General features: G+C 42.9%; 1 protein-coding gene across 2 annotated transcripts in view; it reads left to right on the top strand.

Moving 5' to 3' along the window:
- Positions 1 to 21465, top strand: part of ARHGEF3 (Rho guanine nucleotide exchange factor 3) — a 308374-nt gene that overhangs the window by 143670 nt on the left and 143239 nt on the right. For both annotated transcript variants that reach the window (XM_034658496.1, XM_011231271.3), the window contains one exon: positions 18688 to 18750. In XM_034658496.1, coding sequence (XP_034514387.1) covers positions 18688 to 18750 — 63 coding nt within the window. The remainder of the gene's footprint in view (positions 1 to 18687; positions 18751 to 21465) is intronic.

Genomic DNA, 21465 nt, shown 5'->3' with positions numbered 1-21465 from the left:
TAGTACCATGTTTTTCATATTTTTGTGCTACTATTGATATCATTATTTAAAATGCAATTTCTCTGAGAGTAGCGATGAAGTGTTGTCTAAGCACCGGATGGCTGCAGGGTGCCTTGTAGAGAATATACATGTTTTCAGTAGGCTTCCTTTAAGTACAAGTTATAGTGCTGTTGGCTGTGAGTTCAATGTCAATGAATCAACAATGTATATCAAAGAAGGTGCCTACAACTAGAAACAAACATAAAGCAAGATTATGTCTTGATTGGCTGATGAACGTGTTGTGACCAGAGGCTTGCAGAAACTTAGCCCTGCGTTCACTTGCTCACTGATGGAGGAGACTTTATAGAACATAACTGCTGCGAATAACCAGCATTGACTATTTATGTATGTTTGCCTTTTCCTCTCCTGTCCTCTCCCTTGCTCGGTCTCCTTCCATTTTCTTCTTCTCCTTACCTCTTGCATTTTCTGCTCTCTTCCATGGACCATTGCTGGCATTAGCTATGGGTCCTCAAAAGGTGCCCAGGGAAGCTGCCTCCGTCCATTCACTCGCTACCCATTTGTGGGCCGCCTTCTTTGTGCAGTTCACTAGGCTATGCTGGGTCTGCACACAGACCTTATGTTTCAAAAATATTGCTTGTAGATAGGATTGTAATCTGTGATTTTGAGGTAAATTGAGAATCTCCTATGTATGTCTAGAAAATGTTTCCCACTCAGCTTGCTCCTTGGCCCCATGTTGTCACATCCAGACAATGTCAGAAGGAAACTTTAGAGGTCACCTGGTCCAACGCCCTCATTTCACAGATAATGAAACTGAGATCCAGGGAGGGAAAGTGAAATGCCTGAGGTCACAGAGCTAGTTCAATGACCTTAAAAAATAGAAAACAAGCAGCTAAAAATTTTTCCTTGTTCACTGTATTTTACTGCTTATGCATCAGATATCTTTATGAGAAGGATAACATCAGTTATGATCTGGTAGCTTCTGATAAAAATTTATAAAACGGATTTCTGCAAATTGTGTGCATCGTAATAAAGCCAGAGAAGATAGACAAATATACGCTTTTAAAACCCAGGTTTAAATTTTCTTTTTTTTCACAGAAGCATTTCATATCTGCAGCAAAGGTGTCTAGATGCTTGCAACATAGAGGGCTTTTAAATTCCTCTTTTGGGTGGTTTCCATCATCAAAATCTCTTTTATGATACATTTGAAAGTGGGCACCACTTGGTCCTAATGAGATGTAGCATAAATTTGAGTGCCAGGACTGACAGCGGAGAGGGGAGAGATCTCCCACAAAGGAGACCAGGAAACAGATCCAGCAGGCCTCCCTTCCTGTCTGTTCCCCAAACCTTAGCCTCCACCCCCTCCCCTCCCAAAAAGGGGAAGGAAGAAGGTTCAGTAAAGATAATGTACCCATCCTCAAACAAAGTATGGCTAACCCTTTGGGTCCCAAGCACTCCCATTTCCTGTGGCTAAAGTTAGACCTATTAGATACGAATTTCATTTTTAATCCATGACTGGGCAGACAGGAGGCTACAGATCCTCTCCAGAATGCACAGGAAAAAGGAGTCCCCGTGCCGTCATCCCCGGGGGGGAGGGCATCATAGTGTTGTTTTTTCTGCGCTTGTCATGGGCAAAACACAAGGGACGGTTACTTTGTGTGACAATTACAAGGTGGATTTTCCACAAAGAAGGTGTTTCCTAAACCTCACTCATTTGTGGATCACCTTTTACCTTAGCCCTCCACAATGAAAAATACTTAGTAATTTTCTACAAAACAACAGTTTTTTTCTCTTATATTTACCTCTGGTGGGAAGTTTGTATTATTGTGATAAATGAAAAACCAGTATGTTTGCCATAAATAGAATGGAACTATTAAGATAAGTAAATATGCACAAAACAATGTAACTAAATTCTAGCTAGGTACTGTTACCCGAGCCTCTGTACCCAGAAGAGAAAGACTGAGGTTGGTAAGCTTAGGTGGGCGTTCAGGTGAGGTAGCCCAAGCTCAGCCTTTCTCTCTGATGGGTTCAGACTGGCCAGTGAATTGAAAATATAATGACTATTTTTTTTTTAAGAATTTTATTTATTTGAGAGAGAGAGAGAGAGAAAGCAGGAGCTGGGGGAGTGGCAGAGGGAGAATCAGGCTCCCCGCTGAGCAGAGAGCCCAATATGGGACTCGATCCCAGGACGCTGGGCTCATGACCTGAGCCGAAGGCAGATGCTTACCTGGGTGAGCCACACAGACACCCCATGTTAATGACTTTCTTATTATGTGATCTGATGTGAGTAAGCCAACTCTCCAGGTGCCCCACCAATATCACCTACAGAGTCCCCTGTACCCTCCTACGACTCTCTGTGTCCTTCTACCTGAGGGGATTTCCAGCCAAGGGGGTTAACATTCTGAGGAGCCCTTCGTGGATTAAATACTTGCCCCAACTCATCCCTCAGTGGAAAATTATCAGCAATGTCCTGCACAGTTCTCTCGGTGGGTCCCCAGTGGTTTGAACTCTGGCTGCTCATGGCTGTAACCATCACCTGCTTGCTCCGTTAGTGGCTTCCCTCCTTTCCGCGTCTCACTTCCCCAGTCCCTACAGTTCTTTCTGGGGATTGGCTCCCACGTAAAAAGCTTATACCTAAATCTTTACCCCAGGATCTGCTTTGGGTGGAGTGCAAACTCAGACAGCTGGTGAGCACTCTGCCTAACATGATCTTACAAACCACTGAGGTATCAGACCTATCCTTTGGGAAACACTACCCCAAGGTATATACCCAAATGGTCTTAAGCAACGTATCACTTTTCTTTCTCTGAATTCAAAAATATATTGAAATTCTTCATGCTCGATTCTCTCTGGCATTCTCCCTAACGTGTTGGTGGTACTCTTCTGATGAGTAACATCGATCTCCATTTTTGCTATCCCTCCTTCAATATAGTATTACAATTTGCTAACAAACTTGGTGCTCCTGAATTTGCCTGTAAATTTAGTTCACTGTGTGGCGTTCATCGGTTGTTTGCCAGTGGGAGACATCCAGTGACTAGAACAACACTGTGGGTCTTTGGCCCCTCAGGTAAACATTTACAGATGCATCAATGATAAGCCTGGCTGAAACACAGCAGGTAAGCATTGCCAAGCTCAGGGAACCATTTCTGGCAAGCTTTTACAACATCCTGAGGAGAACCAGGATTTCAAAATTAAGGAGATTAAAAAGATGCTTCTGCAGAATAGAGTTTCTGTTTTGACTTGAGCCAAAAGGCAGGCCAAGAAGGCAGAACTGAAGTTCTAACGGGGAAAGAATTTCTTGTCTTCAGGGTTGGGCCCATGCCAGGGAGGTCCTGTCCCATGAAACTTAGGCTGTTCAGAGAGTGGTGAAGTCCAGGATGACCTATACCCCAGGATATATCAGAAGAGTCAGAAGCATCTGGAAGTGATAGGGGATGAGGACCTCCAAGGGAAAGGCAGGAGTAGGGCAAGCTTCCTGGACAGGGCTCTGCACTCAGAAGGGCTCCACTCTGTGGGCAAGTAGAGTTGCCCAATAAATTTTTGTGTAATAGTTGAATGAATAGATGCTTGGCCATCAAACTTTGGGTTTTTAGGGATGGTGGCCTCAGAACCAGAAAGTGGTATCAGAATGAGTATCAATCATGGAAGAGTCCCTCTACATTATTTCTTTTTCAGGACTGTCTACATAATTTGTGGGGTCCAGAGCAGAATGAAAATGCAAGGCCCTTGTTAAAAATTTTCTAAGAATTTCAAGATGGTGACAGCAAAGCATTAAACTCTGTATGCCCTCACAGTGGAAGCTGTTAGAGGTGCCACAGTGGGTGAAACTTGATCTGGTGTCTCATTGAACTCAGCTCTGTGGGAGGAGACAGACATTAATCAAGGAATCACACAAGTAAATGGCGACATTTTGATGGGTTAGTACAACAAAGAAGAAACACATGATGCTGAGAGGATATAAGTGGGAGATTTGATCTGGTTTGTAACCATCTTGGAATACTTCCGTGACAGGGTTGGCATTTGAAAGATGAGGAGTTAACTTCGAGTAAAGGGGAAGGGGAGAGGGCTCCAGGCATGAGGGAGCAGGGAAGAAGAGGAACTGGGATTATAGGAGGCCAGAGCTCAGAGCAGAGAGAATGAGAATGGAGATAGGGAGGTGGGCCACAACCTGATTTTACACAGCGTCTTAGAGGAAATTAACAAGTCTTCAGAAATTCAGGACTTTTTTCATGGCTATAAATAACACAAAGGAGGAAGAATAAAATTATTCACCCTGTTTCCTTTTCAAATAAACTGAGAAGGAAAATTGCCACAATTCCATGCAAACGATAGCCTGCGTGGACACTGACCAATCAGAACATATGTCAGGTGCATGGGCACTGACCAATCAGAACAGGTGTCGGGTATGTGAGTGCCATAGGTTCCGGGCACTGATCCATTAGAACAAGCATCGAGTACTGTGTGGGGGACGGGTGAGAGGAGAGAACTTGAACCTTCGATGATGAAAGGCCTTTAGAAACTTCTTCCTCAGGTTGCCTGGGTGGTTCAGTTGGATAAGTGTGGGACTCTTGGTTTCTGCTCAGGTCATGATCTCAGGTTGTGAGATGTAGCCCTGTGGGGGGGGGGGTGGCGCTCACACTCAATGGGGAGTTTGCTTAAGATTCTCTCTCTCCCTCTCCCCCTCCCCCTCCCCCTGTTCGTGCACGATTGCTCTCTCTCTCAAATTAATTAATTAATTAAAAAAAAAAGGACTCTTCCTCCTCGCGTATCCCTTAGCTCCAATACCATCACTTAGGTTTCTTTCAAATGTCTGTCTTCTAAGAAGGTTCTTTGACATCTCTCTCTAGTGTCTCTGCCTCTAACCCGTTTCACAGGCTTTTGTATTACCCTGGTTTACTTTCTTCGTAACTCTTGGTACACTAAAACTAGCTTGTTTGTTTGCTTACTGGTTTATTGTCTCTGTCCCCTACTTGATTCTCCGTCCCCAACTAGACCATATTGTTTCTGAGGGCAGGAACATTTTTCTCTTTTGTTAAGCAATGTGTCTAGCATGCATAGTGCCTACCACATAATATGTGCTCAATGAAGTATTTGTTGAATGAATGAACCCATACAGTGAAATTCTTTTATGTGAGTCTCTTGTTCCTGGGTTTCTGTTGTCAGAATTGAATACTGTGGGCCCAAGAATCAAAAATGAAATTTTATGGATGGACTTCTTGGTGTTTTAATTTTCCTGACAGGAAATTCTGTGGCCTTATATTTGCCTTTTTGTGGGCAAGTGTATTCACTTGTTCCCATGTATCAGTCCACAAACATTTGTTGAACCTTTTCTGTGTGTTGGGTTATGCCTTAGAAATGTCCAGGGAAGTTCTGGGCATGAAAGAATTCTATTCTTCGTAAAACACTGATTTTCTGGGAAATAGATTAAATGCTGGATAAATATGCTTTGATTCTCCAAAATCTAGACCTTGGTTTCAAACTTCAGGATAAAAGTGATTGGGATGGGCTTTGAAGCAAAAATTCAGGATTAGAAAATTTAGCACAGAGTACTTCCCCCACTCCCTGCAACTCATTTGTGGCTCACCACAACTTTTGCTTTTTACTCAAAACTTGACAGGACCTGATAGTACCATGAAGGAGGGGTGCCCTGAATACCTGCATGTCCCTGGCGTTTGGGGGCCCTTTGCCTCCCTCCTGTAATTTGGGGTTGTGGTGAGGCCCTCCTCCACTTTCAAAGACAACTGCAGAAGGAAAATGTCCCTCTAATCACAGTCGACACCTTTCCAGATATCTCATCAGAAATGGTAACTGGCTTTCACATTGTCCTGATGGCTTTTCTGCAGACTTTTGCCAAGAGCATTATTCTCAAGTTAGTCAAGACTACTCTGAAAACTGGAGCCGATGAACTCTAGTTGGTCTGGATGAGAGGTCTTTGGTACATGGACAGTCTTTGGCTTTTCCCGAGGCTCCAGGTGGCTCCGGAGGCAGTATTCAGAAGAGCTAGATTAAGAGAGATTGTTGGCATATTCAAGTATATTGTTTCGAGGGGAGGGATGTGTATACATCATACATACATATGTATATATATATATATATGTACATACACACATATATAGAAGCTATATATATAGTATACATTTGTATAATACATAAATGTAAATTATTTTTCTGTCCGTATTTGATATTGAGTTACAGACATGTCCCTTTAGCCCCAAATACTTCAGTGTAAGAACAAGAGCAGCCTCTCATACAGTGTAATTAACAAAAGCAGGAAATTTAATATTGACAGAACATATTAACTAGTCCATTCATTTTTAAAATTTGCCAATGGTCACAATATTTTATAGCTATTATTTTTCCTGGTCCAGAATCCAGTTCAGGGTCATTCATTGCATTTATTGTTTTGTATTCTTTAGCCTCCTTTGATCTGGAACAGTCCCCCAGCCTTTCTTGGTATTTCTTGATTTTGAGAGTTTTAAAGAGTGGAGGCCAGTTATGTTATATGGTTTCTCTCAATGTGGGTTTATTAAATATTTCTTCATATGATTGGATTCAGATTATGCATTTAAAAAATATCCAGAGTTATGGGAGGATACTTTTTTTAGGCTGTGCATTTTTCACAGGAATATTTATAGGAGTGATATGGTGTCTTTCTCAGTGTATCACATCAGGGGATTTGTGATATCAGTTTGTCCCAGTATTGGTGATGTTAGCTTTGATTACTTAGTTCAAGTGTCATCTTGTAAGTTTCTCCATTGTGAAATTATGATTGTTCCCTCTTTAGGTAACAAATAGAAACTATTGGAGAGTTCTGTTTGTCATAAAATGTTTACCTACTAGTTTTAGCATCTGTTGGTGCCCCATCATCTCATCTCTCTATTAGTGTTGCAACTGTGCAGAAATTTCCCTTCTCCACCACTTATTCATTCAATTATTTATGTCACCGTGGGCTCATGATTCCTATTTTATTTGGTGGGTGATGGTCCATTATTATCATCATTCATCTGATGCTGAGATTGTCTCAGACATGGCTGGTGAGAGCCCTGCAAGCTGGTGACTCTATCCATCATTCTTAGAGCACTTCATTACTTCCTGAAACAAAAAGATGTTCCAGGTTCTTCTTGTATTTTCCCTGCCCTAGCCCTGGAATCTGCCTTTTCTCCAAGTTGCCCTGGGTCCTTTTAGTGAAGAATGGTATTTAGAAACCAAAATCTGGGTGCTGGGTGTGTTCATAGCTGCAAGGGTGTCAATGCTTTTACCCCTCTCAGTAGATAGAAGTAGGGAAAAAAATACAAGTGTGTGTGTGTGTGTGTGTGTGTGTGTGTGTGTGTGTGTATAACCATAAATTCATTCTGATGCCTCCAATTCCAGCCTACCTACATGTATCTATTTAAAAAAAAAAAAGTTTTAGGTGTGTCATCTTTCTTTAGTACGGAGATACGTAAGGGAGGAAACAACTATGACCGAAAAGGCAGTTGTCTCAGTATCCAGATAACTTATAATGGCATTAATAAAATGACATGTACACATGCTTAGCTCTGTCCCCAGTTTCATGTGCTTCCTTACAGAAAAAAATTTAATACATATATCAGGATGTATGTATGTATGTATGTATGTGAGAGTAAGTATTTTTTCTCTTTCAATTTTAAGAATTTGACAGAGCAGGAAAAATCCTGTGCATACTATCTATTATTATTCTATTATTATCATTTTGGTAACTCAATGCATCCTGGAAGTCCTTCCATATATTGTGTGGCTCTACACTATTCTTTCTAATAACATTGTGTTTTTTGTTATACAGATGGACTAGTTTTATTTAACCAGTCTCTTTTGGTGGACATTTTGTTTCCAGTACCTTGCTGTTATAAACAATACTATAGCGAACATCCTTGTGCATGGATCTTGGTAAAAGTATAGGGAAAGCCCCCTGATAGAGTCTTACCAGGACTCCTCTCTGCTGGAGGAGAACTGTGCGTGGACCATGCAGCCAGGAGAAGGAGGAGCTGTGACTCTCTCTGGCTTCTGGACACTTCCCAACCTCTGATCAGTGGGGAAGTGGCCTCAGCCCTTTGTGTGTCTTGTACAAGGGAAGATCGATGTGAAGGTCGCTTGATTTTAAATTTCTTCCCAGACTTATCTTTAAAATCTCATGTAAATTGACGTTCCGTGCTTGTTGGAATATATAAATAGTGGCTGGCATGGCTTCCTGAAAAGTCAAGTTGATGGACTGTGTTTATTCTGTGGCTTCACCTACCTCCTAGTACACTTCCAGTGTTAGAAGCCCAGAGCTATATTCAGCTTATCTCCTGCTCGGTCCCACAGAAACAGACCCGGATACAAGTGCAAGTAGTTTATTTGGGAAGTGATTTCCAGAAGCACCGGTGAGGGAGCAGGGAAAAGAGACAGGGAAGGGAAGGAAGCTGATGCAGGAAGTAATCAGGAACAGTTAGCTCCGTGGACAGCTGGGGCTCAATCCTGCTGGGGGCTTTTGGGACACTGCGTAGGACAGTGGTTCTCAAACTTTGCTGCACATTAGTATTACCTGGGGGGGCTTTTGAAACTCCTGATGCTCACCCTGGATGGTGGGAGCCAGGCACGAGAGCTTTTTAAACCTTGAGGTGGTTCCAATATATAATCAAGACTGAGGCCACACCTCAGAGTCGTCCCTGCAAACTTTAGGAAGCTGGGCTATTTACGTATCAACTCCAGTACATCACAGGTTGAGGGCTGGTCTGGTTGGCATTAAATCCCCAGCATTTCTGGCCTGTAGAAAGCCCAGGAATGCAGGGGAATAGTGACTGCCTGGGGATGTGGGCCAGCTGTACTGGCTACACAGTCAGCCAAATCTGATATAAAATCTCTCTTGTGCATGTACAGAGCAGCCTTGATGAGCCATTTAAACTCTTTAAGCCTCACCTTCCTCATGTCTAATCATTTCTTCATATTGCTGTAAAGATTGGATGTCACTTATGGAAAGTACCCAGCATTCAGTGGGTTCTTTTTTTTTAATTTATTTATTTTTATTTGACAGAAACAGAGAGCAAGAGCACAACAAGCAGGGGGAGTGGCAGGCAGAAGGAGAAGCAGTCTCCCCACTGAGCAGGGAGCCTGACTCAGGACTCAATCCCAGGACCCTGGATTCATGACCTGAGCGGAAGGCAGATGCTTAACAGACTGAGCCACCCAAGTGCCCCCATACAGTGGATTCTTAATAGACAGTTGTCATTATAAACCCAGCAAAGGGAAGGAGAGAGGGAGTTCTAATCTGATAGGCAGTACTTCATGGTTCTGCCAGGGAAACTTTTCTTTATATAAAAGGCTGTTCTGATGAGTTGTCAGGATTTACAGAGCATCTTAGCAAGTGCAACCATTTCTGCAAGTGTTCTTCCTCTCTGCTGTGTGTGGCAAGGTCCCCCAGGAGTCCAGAGAACAGTGGCTAAAGGGAAGCCTTGCTCTCCCTCTGGTTAAATGCCTGCCTGTTAGCATTTGGGGACCTACTTGAGAATGCATGGAATGTATATGGGGGCTTTCTAGATAGGGAAAGGCAGGAACACAAATGAGTAAGGAATGGAGAACTCTCCTTGTAAAATCAGGTTCCCAGTATTACCGTGGACCGTAAGCATATTTGACTCTGAATTGTACAGCTGGAGTATCTAAGTTGATTGGTTACATAGAGTGATTATCTAGAAATTAAGCAATTATTTGGACATTCCCTAAACTATATTAATAATATTTTTGTTGATAAGGGCTTCAAACCATTCCATATGCAAAGAATTTTAATAAATGGGAGTTCATTATGCTGTTTAAAATAAATGAAAAAACACATAAAAGAGGGCCAGAGATTGTAATGTGTTATGAACCAAAGACTTAAGTGATTAGTCCAATTCAGTGCACCTGAGATCCAGTAGAAAAAATATAAAATAATTTTAGTAATTATTAGAAGGTCAAGAAAAAACTGCTCTGGTTAATTCAATTTTGTGGTTCTTGTCACATCCTATTGTTGAAGTCATCTTTGTGAATGACAACCTTTTCTCCCACATTAAATTGATGCCTATAATGAGGTTTTTCTAGAATTATCTTTCTGGAAAATATACTCACCAGCCCTCTGCACCGGTAGACAAGTTTTCTGTTTTCTTTCCAGCTCCTCTGGCCTTGAGTGTTTTGGAGGGAAAAGTGGTCTATGTTTGAGAAATGACAGTGACTCTGGCTGCCGGTTGCTTAGCAGGGCTGGTGGTGGCAGTGACACGCTGGCTGGCTTTCCCCTCCTCCCATCTGTCTGGTTGAACATGTTTCTTCCCACGGGAGAGAAGGACCTTTCCTTGGCCGAGACGACTTCATCTCTGCTTCCAAACAAGCTATGGGCCAGGTGTTCCATGGCCAAAATCAATAATTGGGGCTTTTCCTCGTTTGCCAAAAGCAAGCGAATGGGTAGACTTTTATACATTTTATGTATTTTCTCTGTGATTTTTTTTTTCCTTTGGTGCCTGCTCTCCCTTGCTGTTACGGCTGCAGTGGCTTCGGCTACTGCTGAATTAATACTTGAGCAGTTCCTGTGTGCCAGGCCCTGTGTTCAGCCCTTTACCCACATTGATCTAGTCAACTGTCACAGTCGCTTTTGCATTCCCGTTTGGTAGATGAGGAAATTCAGGTGTGGAGAGGGGAAATGATGCACTAAAGGCTCTACAACAAATGAAAGGCATAACTAGGGTATGAAGCCACCACATCTGACTTTAGCACCCACTTAACATCTTCAGACTGCAGTTAATGGTATCCACATGCAAAATTACATGTCGTGTGAGTTAAGATTTATTTACCCGTAGCTCCGAGAGCACCCTGATTTCCAGGTTTGCTACCCTGTGAGCACATTGAAGAGTCTAGAAAAAAAGGCTCAAGGTTCTTGGGTGCTGGAGAAGGGTGTTTTACAAATAAAGAGGAAACCCCCCCAGCTAACGTATTAAAAATGGAGTAGGGGTCCCTCTGTCTGGCTCACCCCTGGAGCTTCAGGCAGGAGAGAAACAGAATGTGGATCCATTCCCTGCTCAAACGTGAGTTTAGTGAGTCCAGCTCCAGCTAAGAGCAAGTACAAGAACACAAAATCCTTTGCTAATCTCTCCCCCAAGAAGGCACAGATGAAAGGGAGGCGTTAAAGCCTCTGAAACCACCAAAGCTGTTTGCCAGCAAAGAGATAAATCAAAAGGGTTTGAGATCTGGTTTGAATTTAATAATTACAAACGACTAATCAGGGGCCATTTGCTGTCAGGTCGGGAGCTGCACTCCCTCCATCAGTGCGTTTTTGCTACTCTGGTCACTTGGTTATTAAATAGAAAAACCCTGTGATTAAATCACAGGGCTGTTCCAACACTAATCAATTCAATCTCAGCCATTTAAAATGAAGTCAGGCCTTGCATTTGCCCTGTCTCTGAGAGGAGTGGGAACACTGCAAACGTGACTGGAGGTATCCAGAGAGCATCCATGTAGACCCCCGTGGGATGTGGGCAGTTCAAGGAGGGTCAGGCTGTGTCCTAGCTCAGTCACCCACCGTCCTGCGGGATCCCCATCTCTGGTGCCCACCCTGCCCACCTCGCAATGTCAAACAACAACAACAAAACAGCAGTGACGGCAGTCGTAATAGTAATTAGGGTGACAGCCACAGTAGCAATAATAATGACCATGGTTTAATCTTTCGCCATTTGCCTGGCCCTGTCCAAAATATTTTATCTCCTTTACTCCTTGGAATAACCCTGTGATGGAAAAATCAAAGCTTATAGAAGTGTTTTATAGACATTTACAGATCCCCACATTTGGAAACTGCCTGGCCCATAGTAGGTCCTCAGTAAATAACTGTTGAATGAATGAAAGGATAAAGAAGTGACTTTATCACACCAAATAGCAAATGGTGGAGCTGGATTTTGAACTCAGGTCTGTCTCATTTATGCTCCTAATCTCCATCGGGTATGTAGGTAAATGCCTTGTGAGCCTTTTTATATTGTTTTAAAACACTTATTGTTTTAAATAATTGTTTAAGTTTATTTTTTATTTTTTAACACATTAATTTAAATAGAGCACATATTGTTTCTATTTTTAATAATAATTTTTACTATGTTATGTTAGTCACCATACAGTACATCCTTAGTTTTTGATGTAGTGTTCCATGATTCATTATTTGCATATAACACCCAGTGCTCCATGCAATATGTGCCCTCCTTAATACCCATCACCAGCCTATCCCAATCTCCCACCCCCCTCCCCTCTGAAGCCCTCAGTTTGTTTCCCAGAGTCCATAGTCTTTTTAAACAATATAAAAAGAGAAATAGCATTGTGTGGCAGAAAGGTCAGTGGTTTAGGAATGAGGCTGGCCCAGAGAGAAATCCCTCTCTTAGCATTTACAAATTTTGTGACCTTGAGTGAGCTCTAGTGTCCCTCAGTGTAAAACGAACACAGCAATACTTATTTAAACTGGGTTAAAGAGAACCTTAACTGGAAAGATCCTTTAAACTGCAAGCACAGTGCTTAGCTCATAGCAGGTGCCCAGTTCTGGCATCTACTTCCCTTCGCTTGTGTGTTAGAAAGCACCCGGTGATTCTCCTTGGATTCTAAGGCTTAACACCTCAAAGGATCCCAAGATTTGAGCCTAGAGAGAATGGAAGCTGAGCCCAGTAAGGATAAGATATCCAGGCTTGGACCAACTCCTCCTCTTTTTCCTCCTCCACTTCCTCCTCCTCCTTCTTCCTTTTTAAGATTTATTTATTTATTTATGTTTAGAAAGAGAGAGAGGGGAAAGAGTGTGCACATTGGGAGGGGCAGAGGGAGAGGGAGAGAAGCAGACTCTGCACTGAGCCCAGAGCCCTATGCAGGGCTCAGTCCTATGACCCTGAGATCATGACCTGAGCCGAAATCAAGAGTCAGGCACTTAACCAACTGAGCCATCCAGGCGCCCCTTGGACCAGCTCTTCTGAACACTGATCAGCTAAGGATAGGGTCAGTGCTCTCCACAGAGAGCTTACCCAGAACACCAGAAAAGTAGTTGTTGCTGGACCATTTACAAATGAGATTGAGTGGTCTGCCTTGTGCTATTAGGAGGTAGTCAAGCCTAAAGAAAATGGCCATTGAGTGGCCTGAGGAGCGGTGATACTTCTTGAAGGTGGGTTGGAAGGAGCACAGGTGAAGATCTAAGGTCGACATAGCGTCCACTCGATCCATCCAGACATACCCATATTTCCATCAGACCTCACATCCAAATATACAAAGGGCTTTGCTCTGTTGCAAATTAACAAAGGGGCTGCTGCTTGTTTTTTGATTTGAGAAGCATGAAAGAGTTTTTCCAGCACCCAAGCACCTCTGCCTTATCAGATATGTAACCTACAGGGCTAAGGAATCAAATAGTACATTCAGACCCTCTGTAACTGCCTTTCCTGCCTGAGTCAGATAAGCACCCAGCTGTTCAGACAAAGGGTTCAGCTGTCCATTAAGTTCACGTACAATTTGGTTCCTATGACTATTCCCTTTCAGTTGAGGTGTTATCATACTTGGATTCCTTGCTCCTGAAGCACAGAGACTGAGTCCCCATGCCATTGCTGAGGGTAGTGCCTGGATAGATGCCCTGATCATGAGTGTGCCTCACCCTTGAACAAATCTGACATTCCTTCTCACGGGAGGAGTGGAAGTCATCAATGTCAGGCTTGGACCAATGTTTGAATAGCCATGATTTCTTTTAACATGTCCATATATTTTAAGGAAAATAAATGCCCTCACTCGTAAGGGGGAAAAAAAAAAACTCTCCTATTTTAAAAGCAAGAATTGTAGCTTAAGTGCAGGTTTTGAGTCTCCAAGGAAATCTGAGGTTGAAGAATGTCAGGTTTCAGTGATCGTTGCTTTTGAGGTTTTGATTTAATTTTGGCAGCCAGGTGGTTAGCGGAAGGGAAGGGTGTCACCTCAAAAACACTAGTCTCCTTTATTCATTCTTTCTTTTAGTCACTCATTCAGAAATTATTCATTGACCCACTGCACAGGGCACTGGGGTTTAAAGTCATGTGCTCAAATCAGCGTAGACTACAGCACCCAAGGCACTTTGTTTTCATGGTTGAAAGGGAAGTGGACTGTGTATTCGCTTCAGTAAATTTAACAAGAATAACAGGGTGGGTCCATGGCTCCTCCAGTCGGCTATTGAGAACGTGTGAGGCCAAGTGTGTAAATGCAGACAGTTCGCACAGTGCCCTTCCTGCCTAGGAACCGCACCCCCCACCCATAAACCTGCCCATGGTTTCCAGGCACAGGGGAAGTAAAATGGTGACTTGGCTCATCTGTAGCCACCTGATAGCAGGCAGTGATAGTTTTAGAAAGCTTTATGTTACCTCAAAATGTTACCTAGGTGTACTGTATTCAAAGCCAATTCTTGTTTTTTTTCTTTTTTAGAGAGGGAGTGGGGTGGGGCAGAGGGAGAGAGAGAGAGAGAATCTTAAGCAGGCTCCATACCCAGCGCAGAGCCAGATGTAGGGCTCGATCTCACAATCTCGAGACCATGACCTGAGCCGAAATCAAGTTGGACACTTAAGCAACTGAGTCAACCAGGTGCCCCAAAGCCAGTTCTTTTTTTTTTTTTTAAGATTTTATTTATTTATTCGACAGAGAGAGACAGCCAGTGAGAGAGGGAACACAAGCAGGGGGAGTGGGAGAGGAAGAAGCAGGCTCCTAGCGGAGGAGCCTGATGCGGGCTCGATCCCAGAACACCGGGATCACGCCCTGAGCCGAAGGCAGACGCCTAACCGCTGTGCCACCCAGGCACCCCTCAAAGCCAGTTCTTTAGTAGAATAAGTTATAAAGGTGTTTCCTCCCAAACTCCTTGTGCTCAACATATAGAGACCATCTCTATATGATGTGCCCTCCCAGACTCGGGGACAGAACAGTGCAGTGGGGAAACACATAGCTTGGAGCCCAATGAATCCAGGCTCTGCCCCTTGCTAATTATAGAACTCTGGGCAAGTCCTTGCCCCTCTCTGAGCCTCCATCTCCTCCTCTGCAAAATGGAAATTATACTTGTTCCTGCCCACCTCCTGAAGTGGTAGTAAGGATCGAATCAGATCACGCATATGAAGATTTAGTTCTGTGATCGGCATGTAGTGAGTGTTTAGTAGGCTAAAGCCATCTGTTGTCATTATCGATCGTTTTGGTTAAGTTCAAAATGAGTGCAGTGTCCTGCCACGCCCTCTGCTTTCTGAGATGCTCATTTGTCTGTCTCTCCAGGATTTAAATTTCCCACTGATGATTTCTTCCGTGAACTGTTCTTTAGACCATTGTCATGAGCTCAGCTCTCCAATAGTTGAGAAATTCCTGGTGGAATTTAGAAGCTTCCGGGTGGGGTGTGCAGCACATGCATGGGACCTGCACACCCTTCATCACCTGCGTTGACTGGGCTGGCCAGTCTGTGGAAGGGGTGCCCATTTGGTCCCCTCCAGTCCCTCCACCTGTGCCCCTCTTGAGATTGGGTAATTGGTGAAGACAACAAGCTTCTCAAAGGGAGCAGGACCAAGGGCATCCACAAAACAATCAAATACTATTGTAAGGGGTGTCAGCCATGCATCAGATACTGCACATATTAAATTAAATTATCATTCTAAACTGGGTCTCCTTTGCTCGTCTCCGTCTCAGCACTTCATCTGACTCATTCACAGCAGAGATCATAATCGGTACTTATTTTGTTTTCTTTTTACTCCCAATTAGTGGGCAAGGAGCATGACTGGCTCATTCACTGTTGTCTCCCCAGACCCACAGCAGGGCTTTGCACATCACAAGTGCTCGGTGAGCATAAAGCAAGTGAACAATGACTACGTGATACTTTGTGAAATTTTTGCTTCGGGCCCAGAATTTAAACATCAGACTCCTTCTTTGTTGCTGGCAGTGGTCAGTTACCAGCCCCTGTAACAGAAATTGAAAAGAAAATCCACGTTGATAATCCATTCAGCTTTCATTTTGTAAAATGTGTGGGTTTCTTAAGGAGATCATTCTATCCCAGATTAACTGGCCATGGCTTAATTAAAAAGGCTGCTAGAGGACATTTGTCTTCTGGATTTGACACTTGAGGCATGTGGAAGTGTCTGGGGTGAGGGGTGCTCTGGAGACTAAGTTCCAGTGCTGGGTAATGTGTTGGGTTGGTCTGGAGAGGGCTGCATGCATATGAGGAAAAAAACTCTTATTAACCCCTCTCCTTCACCAGGGTCGGCTTCTTGGAATAACAGGTTACCATTAATGTGTTGCACTGACAAAATTGCTGAACTCTCAGAATGGAATTGTAGCACCATGAAGTTCTATAATCTGACAGTACTGGTAGCAGCACAGATCTGTGTGGTTTACAGTTTGGGTAACACATGACAGGAACTGCCATTTATTGTTCACCTACTGTATATCAGTCCTCTTTGCAGCTGCCATATGCATATCATCTATGATCCTCACAACAGCCTGACCCGGTAGGCATTATTTCCGCATTACAGATAACATCCCAGAGCCTCAGCCCCTCATGGCATTTCCCAAGATCCCCGGTATAACACTGTAGCCTCACAAGGAAAAAGTAGCCAGACTCAGGAAGCGCAGGGGCTGTCCTGGGCAGCAGCTGTCCCCCTCTCTTACCCCCACACTTGTTACTGATTGATTGAAGCATTCTCCCACTTGCTGTGCTATGTAGTCCTTCTCAATACAGCCCTCCAAGCAGATGCTACCAGACATTCCAGAGAGCAAATGAGTTGTAACCTATTTGCCAAGTATGCTTTCAGTGATGTGTGTGAAGAGTTCTGCCCAGGAATTAGAATCCTGGATTCTGTAGCCATGTGACTTTGAACAAATTGTCTATCTCCCCTGACTTCAGTTTATTTACTCTAGAATGGAAATTATCCCTTGCCCTACTTGCCTCAAAAGGTCCTTATAAATATTAACCAATGAATTGGCTTCACTGACACCACAGTGCTGCTTTTAACTAGAGGATGAATCAGTGAGGGTCAGGTTCCTGTGCAAACATGGAACATCCTCACAAATGGCCAGTGGCTACCAGCATCTTCTCAAGACTCCCCCGAAAAACCTCGGAATAGAGTTCGTTAATGCAGATTCTCGAGCACCATCCCAGATGGCTGATTCAATGTCCTGGTTCCTGGCATTCATTTCTAAATCATTCCACTGATCAAGTGGAATAATATATAGGATCTAGAACTCCACTACTCTGGATTGAACCATATGCACCTGTGAAGTTCGGAAGATCTAGGTTGCTGGCTATGGAACAAGAGGCCCTAGTTCCCTCCCAATATCTTTGGCAAACTCTTACTCACCTTCTGGCCTATTCAAATGTCTCCTCCTCTGAGAAGACCTCCCCAACCCCCCACCAAGGCCAAACCACTCCTCATTGTGCTTCCAGAGTCTTCCAACCTATGTTTTGAGCACCCACTGTGTACCTGGCACTCTGCTGAGTTCTAAAATGCATTACCATATTTTCTCCTCTCCCTTTGAGAGTAGAAGCTAATGTCAGCACCCCCACCTTAAGAGTTGAGAAGGGGTAACTCAGAAAAGTGATGTGACTTTCCTAAGATGTTTGGCTTTTACTGCATTATAGTTCATTCCTTCAGAGTCTGTCCCTCTACAAGAATGTGAGTTCTTCAGCTATGGGTGCTGCTAGTCTTTGCAGTCCCAGGAGCAAATGAAAGGCCAGCCTCGTGGTAGACGCTCAAGAAACCTTCCTTAAACCAAAGCAAAGAAATAATAGAACAATTATAGTGAGATAGACAAGGGTGGCTCTGGTCACTTTCCACTCTCTGTCTTTCCTGCTCAGGGTATGATAGGGGAGGAGGAAGAGGATTGAGGGATTGAAGAGGTCTTTAGGGATTGAAGGCTCCAGATGTCTCTGGACTCCAGGGGAACCGCATGCCAGTGATTCTGGTCCTTTGGTAGGTTTCTGCCAAGATCAGGAGGCGTAGCAAGTCACAAATTAGGGACTCAGCTTGCCTGGTTGGTTGAGCTGGGTGGTAGAAGAGAGGTGAATGTATCTTTGATGAGCTTTATTATGGTTTGTAGATGGAGTTGATTTCTTTTTCTAAAGAAGAAAATATATTTTCCACATCTAACCTGGCAGACTTCCTTGGTCATAAGGTCATTTCAAATTCAATTTTCTTCCATTCAAGCAATGATTTTTCTTGGTGTTTATGGCCGTAAAATAGGAAGGTTGGAGATGATGTCTAAGGTTTGTTCCAGCATTCTGGTTCTGTGATTATATCAGGACCCTGGATGAAGTTTAGAACAAATTTAAATTACCCAAGTACAAGGAGCTCTAAAAATGAAACATCTTCAAGTGAATTCGATTTTCTTTCCAGTCTAGTTTCTTCTCCCAAGTTACCCAGAATCTGAACTTTGTATCTAAATTTCTGAGCCTTGAAATACAGAGACACTTAGGAAAAAAGGAAATGCAGAAAGAAAGAAATTGTAGCAGCAGGAATAAGCACAATAATGTAAACCAATTACCTTAGAGTTTAAAAGCTTCCCGTGATTTCTTAGGCTTTCTTAGAATTGTTCATTTACATAGATTGGTTAAAGGTTTGGGGGAAACATGATAGAAACAACAAGGATTGCATATGCTGTTCAATTGGTTGTTTTTATTTTCTTTCCTTAATCAAAGCCATAATCCCTGTCTACATTTGAACTTTATCATTTGTTTTGCAGCGAAAACGCAAGCAGAGCACCCAAGATGAGGATGCTGTTAGTCTTTGTAGTCTCGACATAAGTGTAAGTACCGTGCTTCCTATTGCCTCTGCCATGAGAACACCTCTCGTCTCTGAATCTATTTGTTAACATGCTGTGTGCTTTAAGGGGGCTTCCAGCTTCTGACAATGGAAGTTGTGACCTGGGGAAAGCTCTTTTAAACATTTCATTTGACTGGAGAAAGCTGGGTGGCCAACTTAAGCTTGCAAGTCAAGTTGTTTATTGCTCATGTTCTTTCTCTCATAAAATGAATTATGACATCAGTGCATCTGAGTACAATTTAGATAAATGCCACTGTGCCGTTTTAGAGACTGGTTCCAGAAGGTGGTCAGATGTTTGTCCCGCTTTCAGGGAAGTTAGTGAGTTGGCCCAACTCAGGCAGCCAGTGCCCAAAGGCTGGGAGAAGTCTCCAGCAGCATGGCAGAGTGGTTGACTTTGGATTTAACAGATCTCCACTTGAATCAAGATTCTACACTTACCATTAATGTGACCCCTTTCCTTGTCTCTGTTTTTTCATCTGGACAATAGAGATGAAAAGACCTCACCTAACAGGATTGTTGTAAGGATCAAATAAAACAATACAAGTGAGAATACTGAGCACATTTCCTGGGACATACTAGGGACCCACCAAATATAAGCCTTGTAGTTTTCTTGAAAAGCAGAAGTTTACAAAAGATGTTTAATGACATGGTAGTCGAGTGCTGGTGATGATAGAGGTAAAGAGCTTTCTTGAATTTGGGGGTCTGTGTCCTGGCTGCTTAATTCCAGCACCTTTCTTTGTATGGCCTCTTTGTCTCCCCAGTGACATAACTGGGAAGCCAACCTGGGCCTCTGATGCACTTATTACCAAAGGGCTGGGGGGTGGATATTCAGTCCTCTTGGGCTCCCCGCATCCATTCATCTTGTGTACTTCCTTACAGCGCACTCATTGTGCATGGTGGATCCATCCGACTTTAGTCCCTGGTCTTTCTTCTCCGCAGAAACCACCGACGCCATTGTTGTGAGATGAGAAGGCTTCTGTGCTAAGAGTTAAGAGCTGAGTCACGGTCCTGGCTCTTCCTGTAGCTAACAGAGCAACCTTGGCCTCAGTTTCCTCATTTGTGGGAAAAAAAAGAGTCCTCTAAAACCATTATGAAAATTTGAAACTTTGTTGAACATGGATCATGGGTTTCTCATCTGACAACATTTATTTACCAGTATAAACAATGCTTTTAGTTATTTTGAATTATTGCAGAATTTTGTGTGGCGCAAATTGCCATAATGGAGTGAGCCTGAGCTGGCATCTAATTAATGTACTTGGGCATCTTTTTTTCACCATATGGTGTTTGTTCCAGTCTTTAGACCATCAAATTGATGGAGTTGGACCAGTTTACTTGGATACCATGGTAACAGGACAAAAAAATGATGTTCTTCTAGGTTTTACTTTACTCACTGAATATTTTATTATTGACAGGTAAAGTCTATGAAACTTCCCTTAGCCACAACAAGTTTTTTGTGTGTGTTTGAATGTTTTTAATTTTGTGGTAATTATTAGGATCATTGACTTGCCGAATTCAGAGAGCTCTTAGCCATCATATAGTTCTACCCTCTCACTTTGAAAATGAAGGGTTGAAGCCCAGGGAGATGTAGTGACTCAGGCAAGACTTTAAGATCACATCTCATCATACATATTTCTTCAACTACATTTTATTTATTATATTTATTTTTCAGGAACACACGTCTAGAAGTTTTTTTTAATAAAAAATCCATGAACCTCTCATATGAAAGGATTATTTGCAATTATGAATTGTGATTTGGTTTTTGTGCTGATTAGTATCAATAACCTTGCCTTCTCTTAAGATCACTTAAGTCTCATGTAATCAACCATCTGACTTCTTTTCTCTTGGTGCAGCTGCAAAGGATATTTCTCTCTCTCTCTTTTTAACTATCAAAACATATCATGTTTTGTCACAATAGAGAGACTTGTATAGAAAAGAAATCTACCTTTACGCTTAGGGATTCAGCTATGGCCAGATTCCTTTCTAATTTGACTGGCATTTTTCCTGAATCTTGATAGACAGATTCTAGAACCTCAGCAGAGTTTCCTTCAAATATTGTCACATGGTATTATAATAATTGTAAAAGTTAGAAAGAGCCTAGTCTCCTAGAAGCTGTTGGAAGACATGAAAACTGGCGTGTTCCAGATTTACTGACAATCCCAGTCATATGGGAATGACAGGATGTATGACAGTTCCAGCCAGGGCCTCAAGAGAAGTGGTACTGATTTTCAGTGTCTCACAGCTGAGGTCCATTGAATTGAAGTGGTGGGAGGAGCCACTCATGAGAAGATGTTTTGCCATGAAGGCTGAGTCCCATAAATGAATTGTTCTAACAAATAAATGGCCTATGTAGGCTACTTGAAGATGCTTTAAAATGGTGACATCCAGTAGTCACCAGTCCCTTAACTAACCAGCAGCATTACTGAAGAGTTGCTTGAGTCTGTTTCTATGTGTTGTGGAAAGTATCTGAAAAGAAGGTGGGTTCCGACAGATGACTCATATGGGAGGATGTGAGGGCTTGGGAAAGTAATATTAGTAACTCTCAATTTTGATTCCATTTAAGAAGTGGAAAGATATTCATCAGATGTGCGCTTTCAATAAGAAGTTACTAGATGAAGGGATGGGGTTCTTTGGGGATCATGGTCAAGTTTCCACTGTGTTCCAGCCCAACGTTGCATGCACATTGAGCTCTTGGTATGTA

This window comes from Ailuropoda melanoleuca, chromosome 4 (genome assembly GCF_002007445.2).
Source record: "Ailuropoda melanoleuca isolate Jingjing chromosome 4, ASM200744v2, whole genome shotgun sequence".
Classification (NCBI taxonomy): domain Eukaryota; kingdom Metazoa; phylum Chordata; class Mammalia; order Carnivora; family Ursidae; genus Ailuropoda; species Ailuropoda melanoleuca.
The sequence above is the reverse complement of the archived record's forward strand: the minus strand, read 5'-3'. Positions and strand labels throughout refer to the sequence as shown.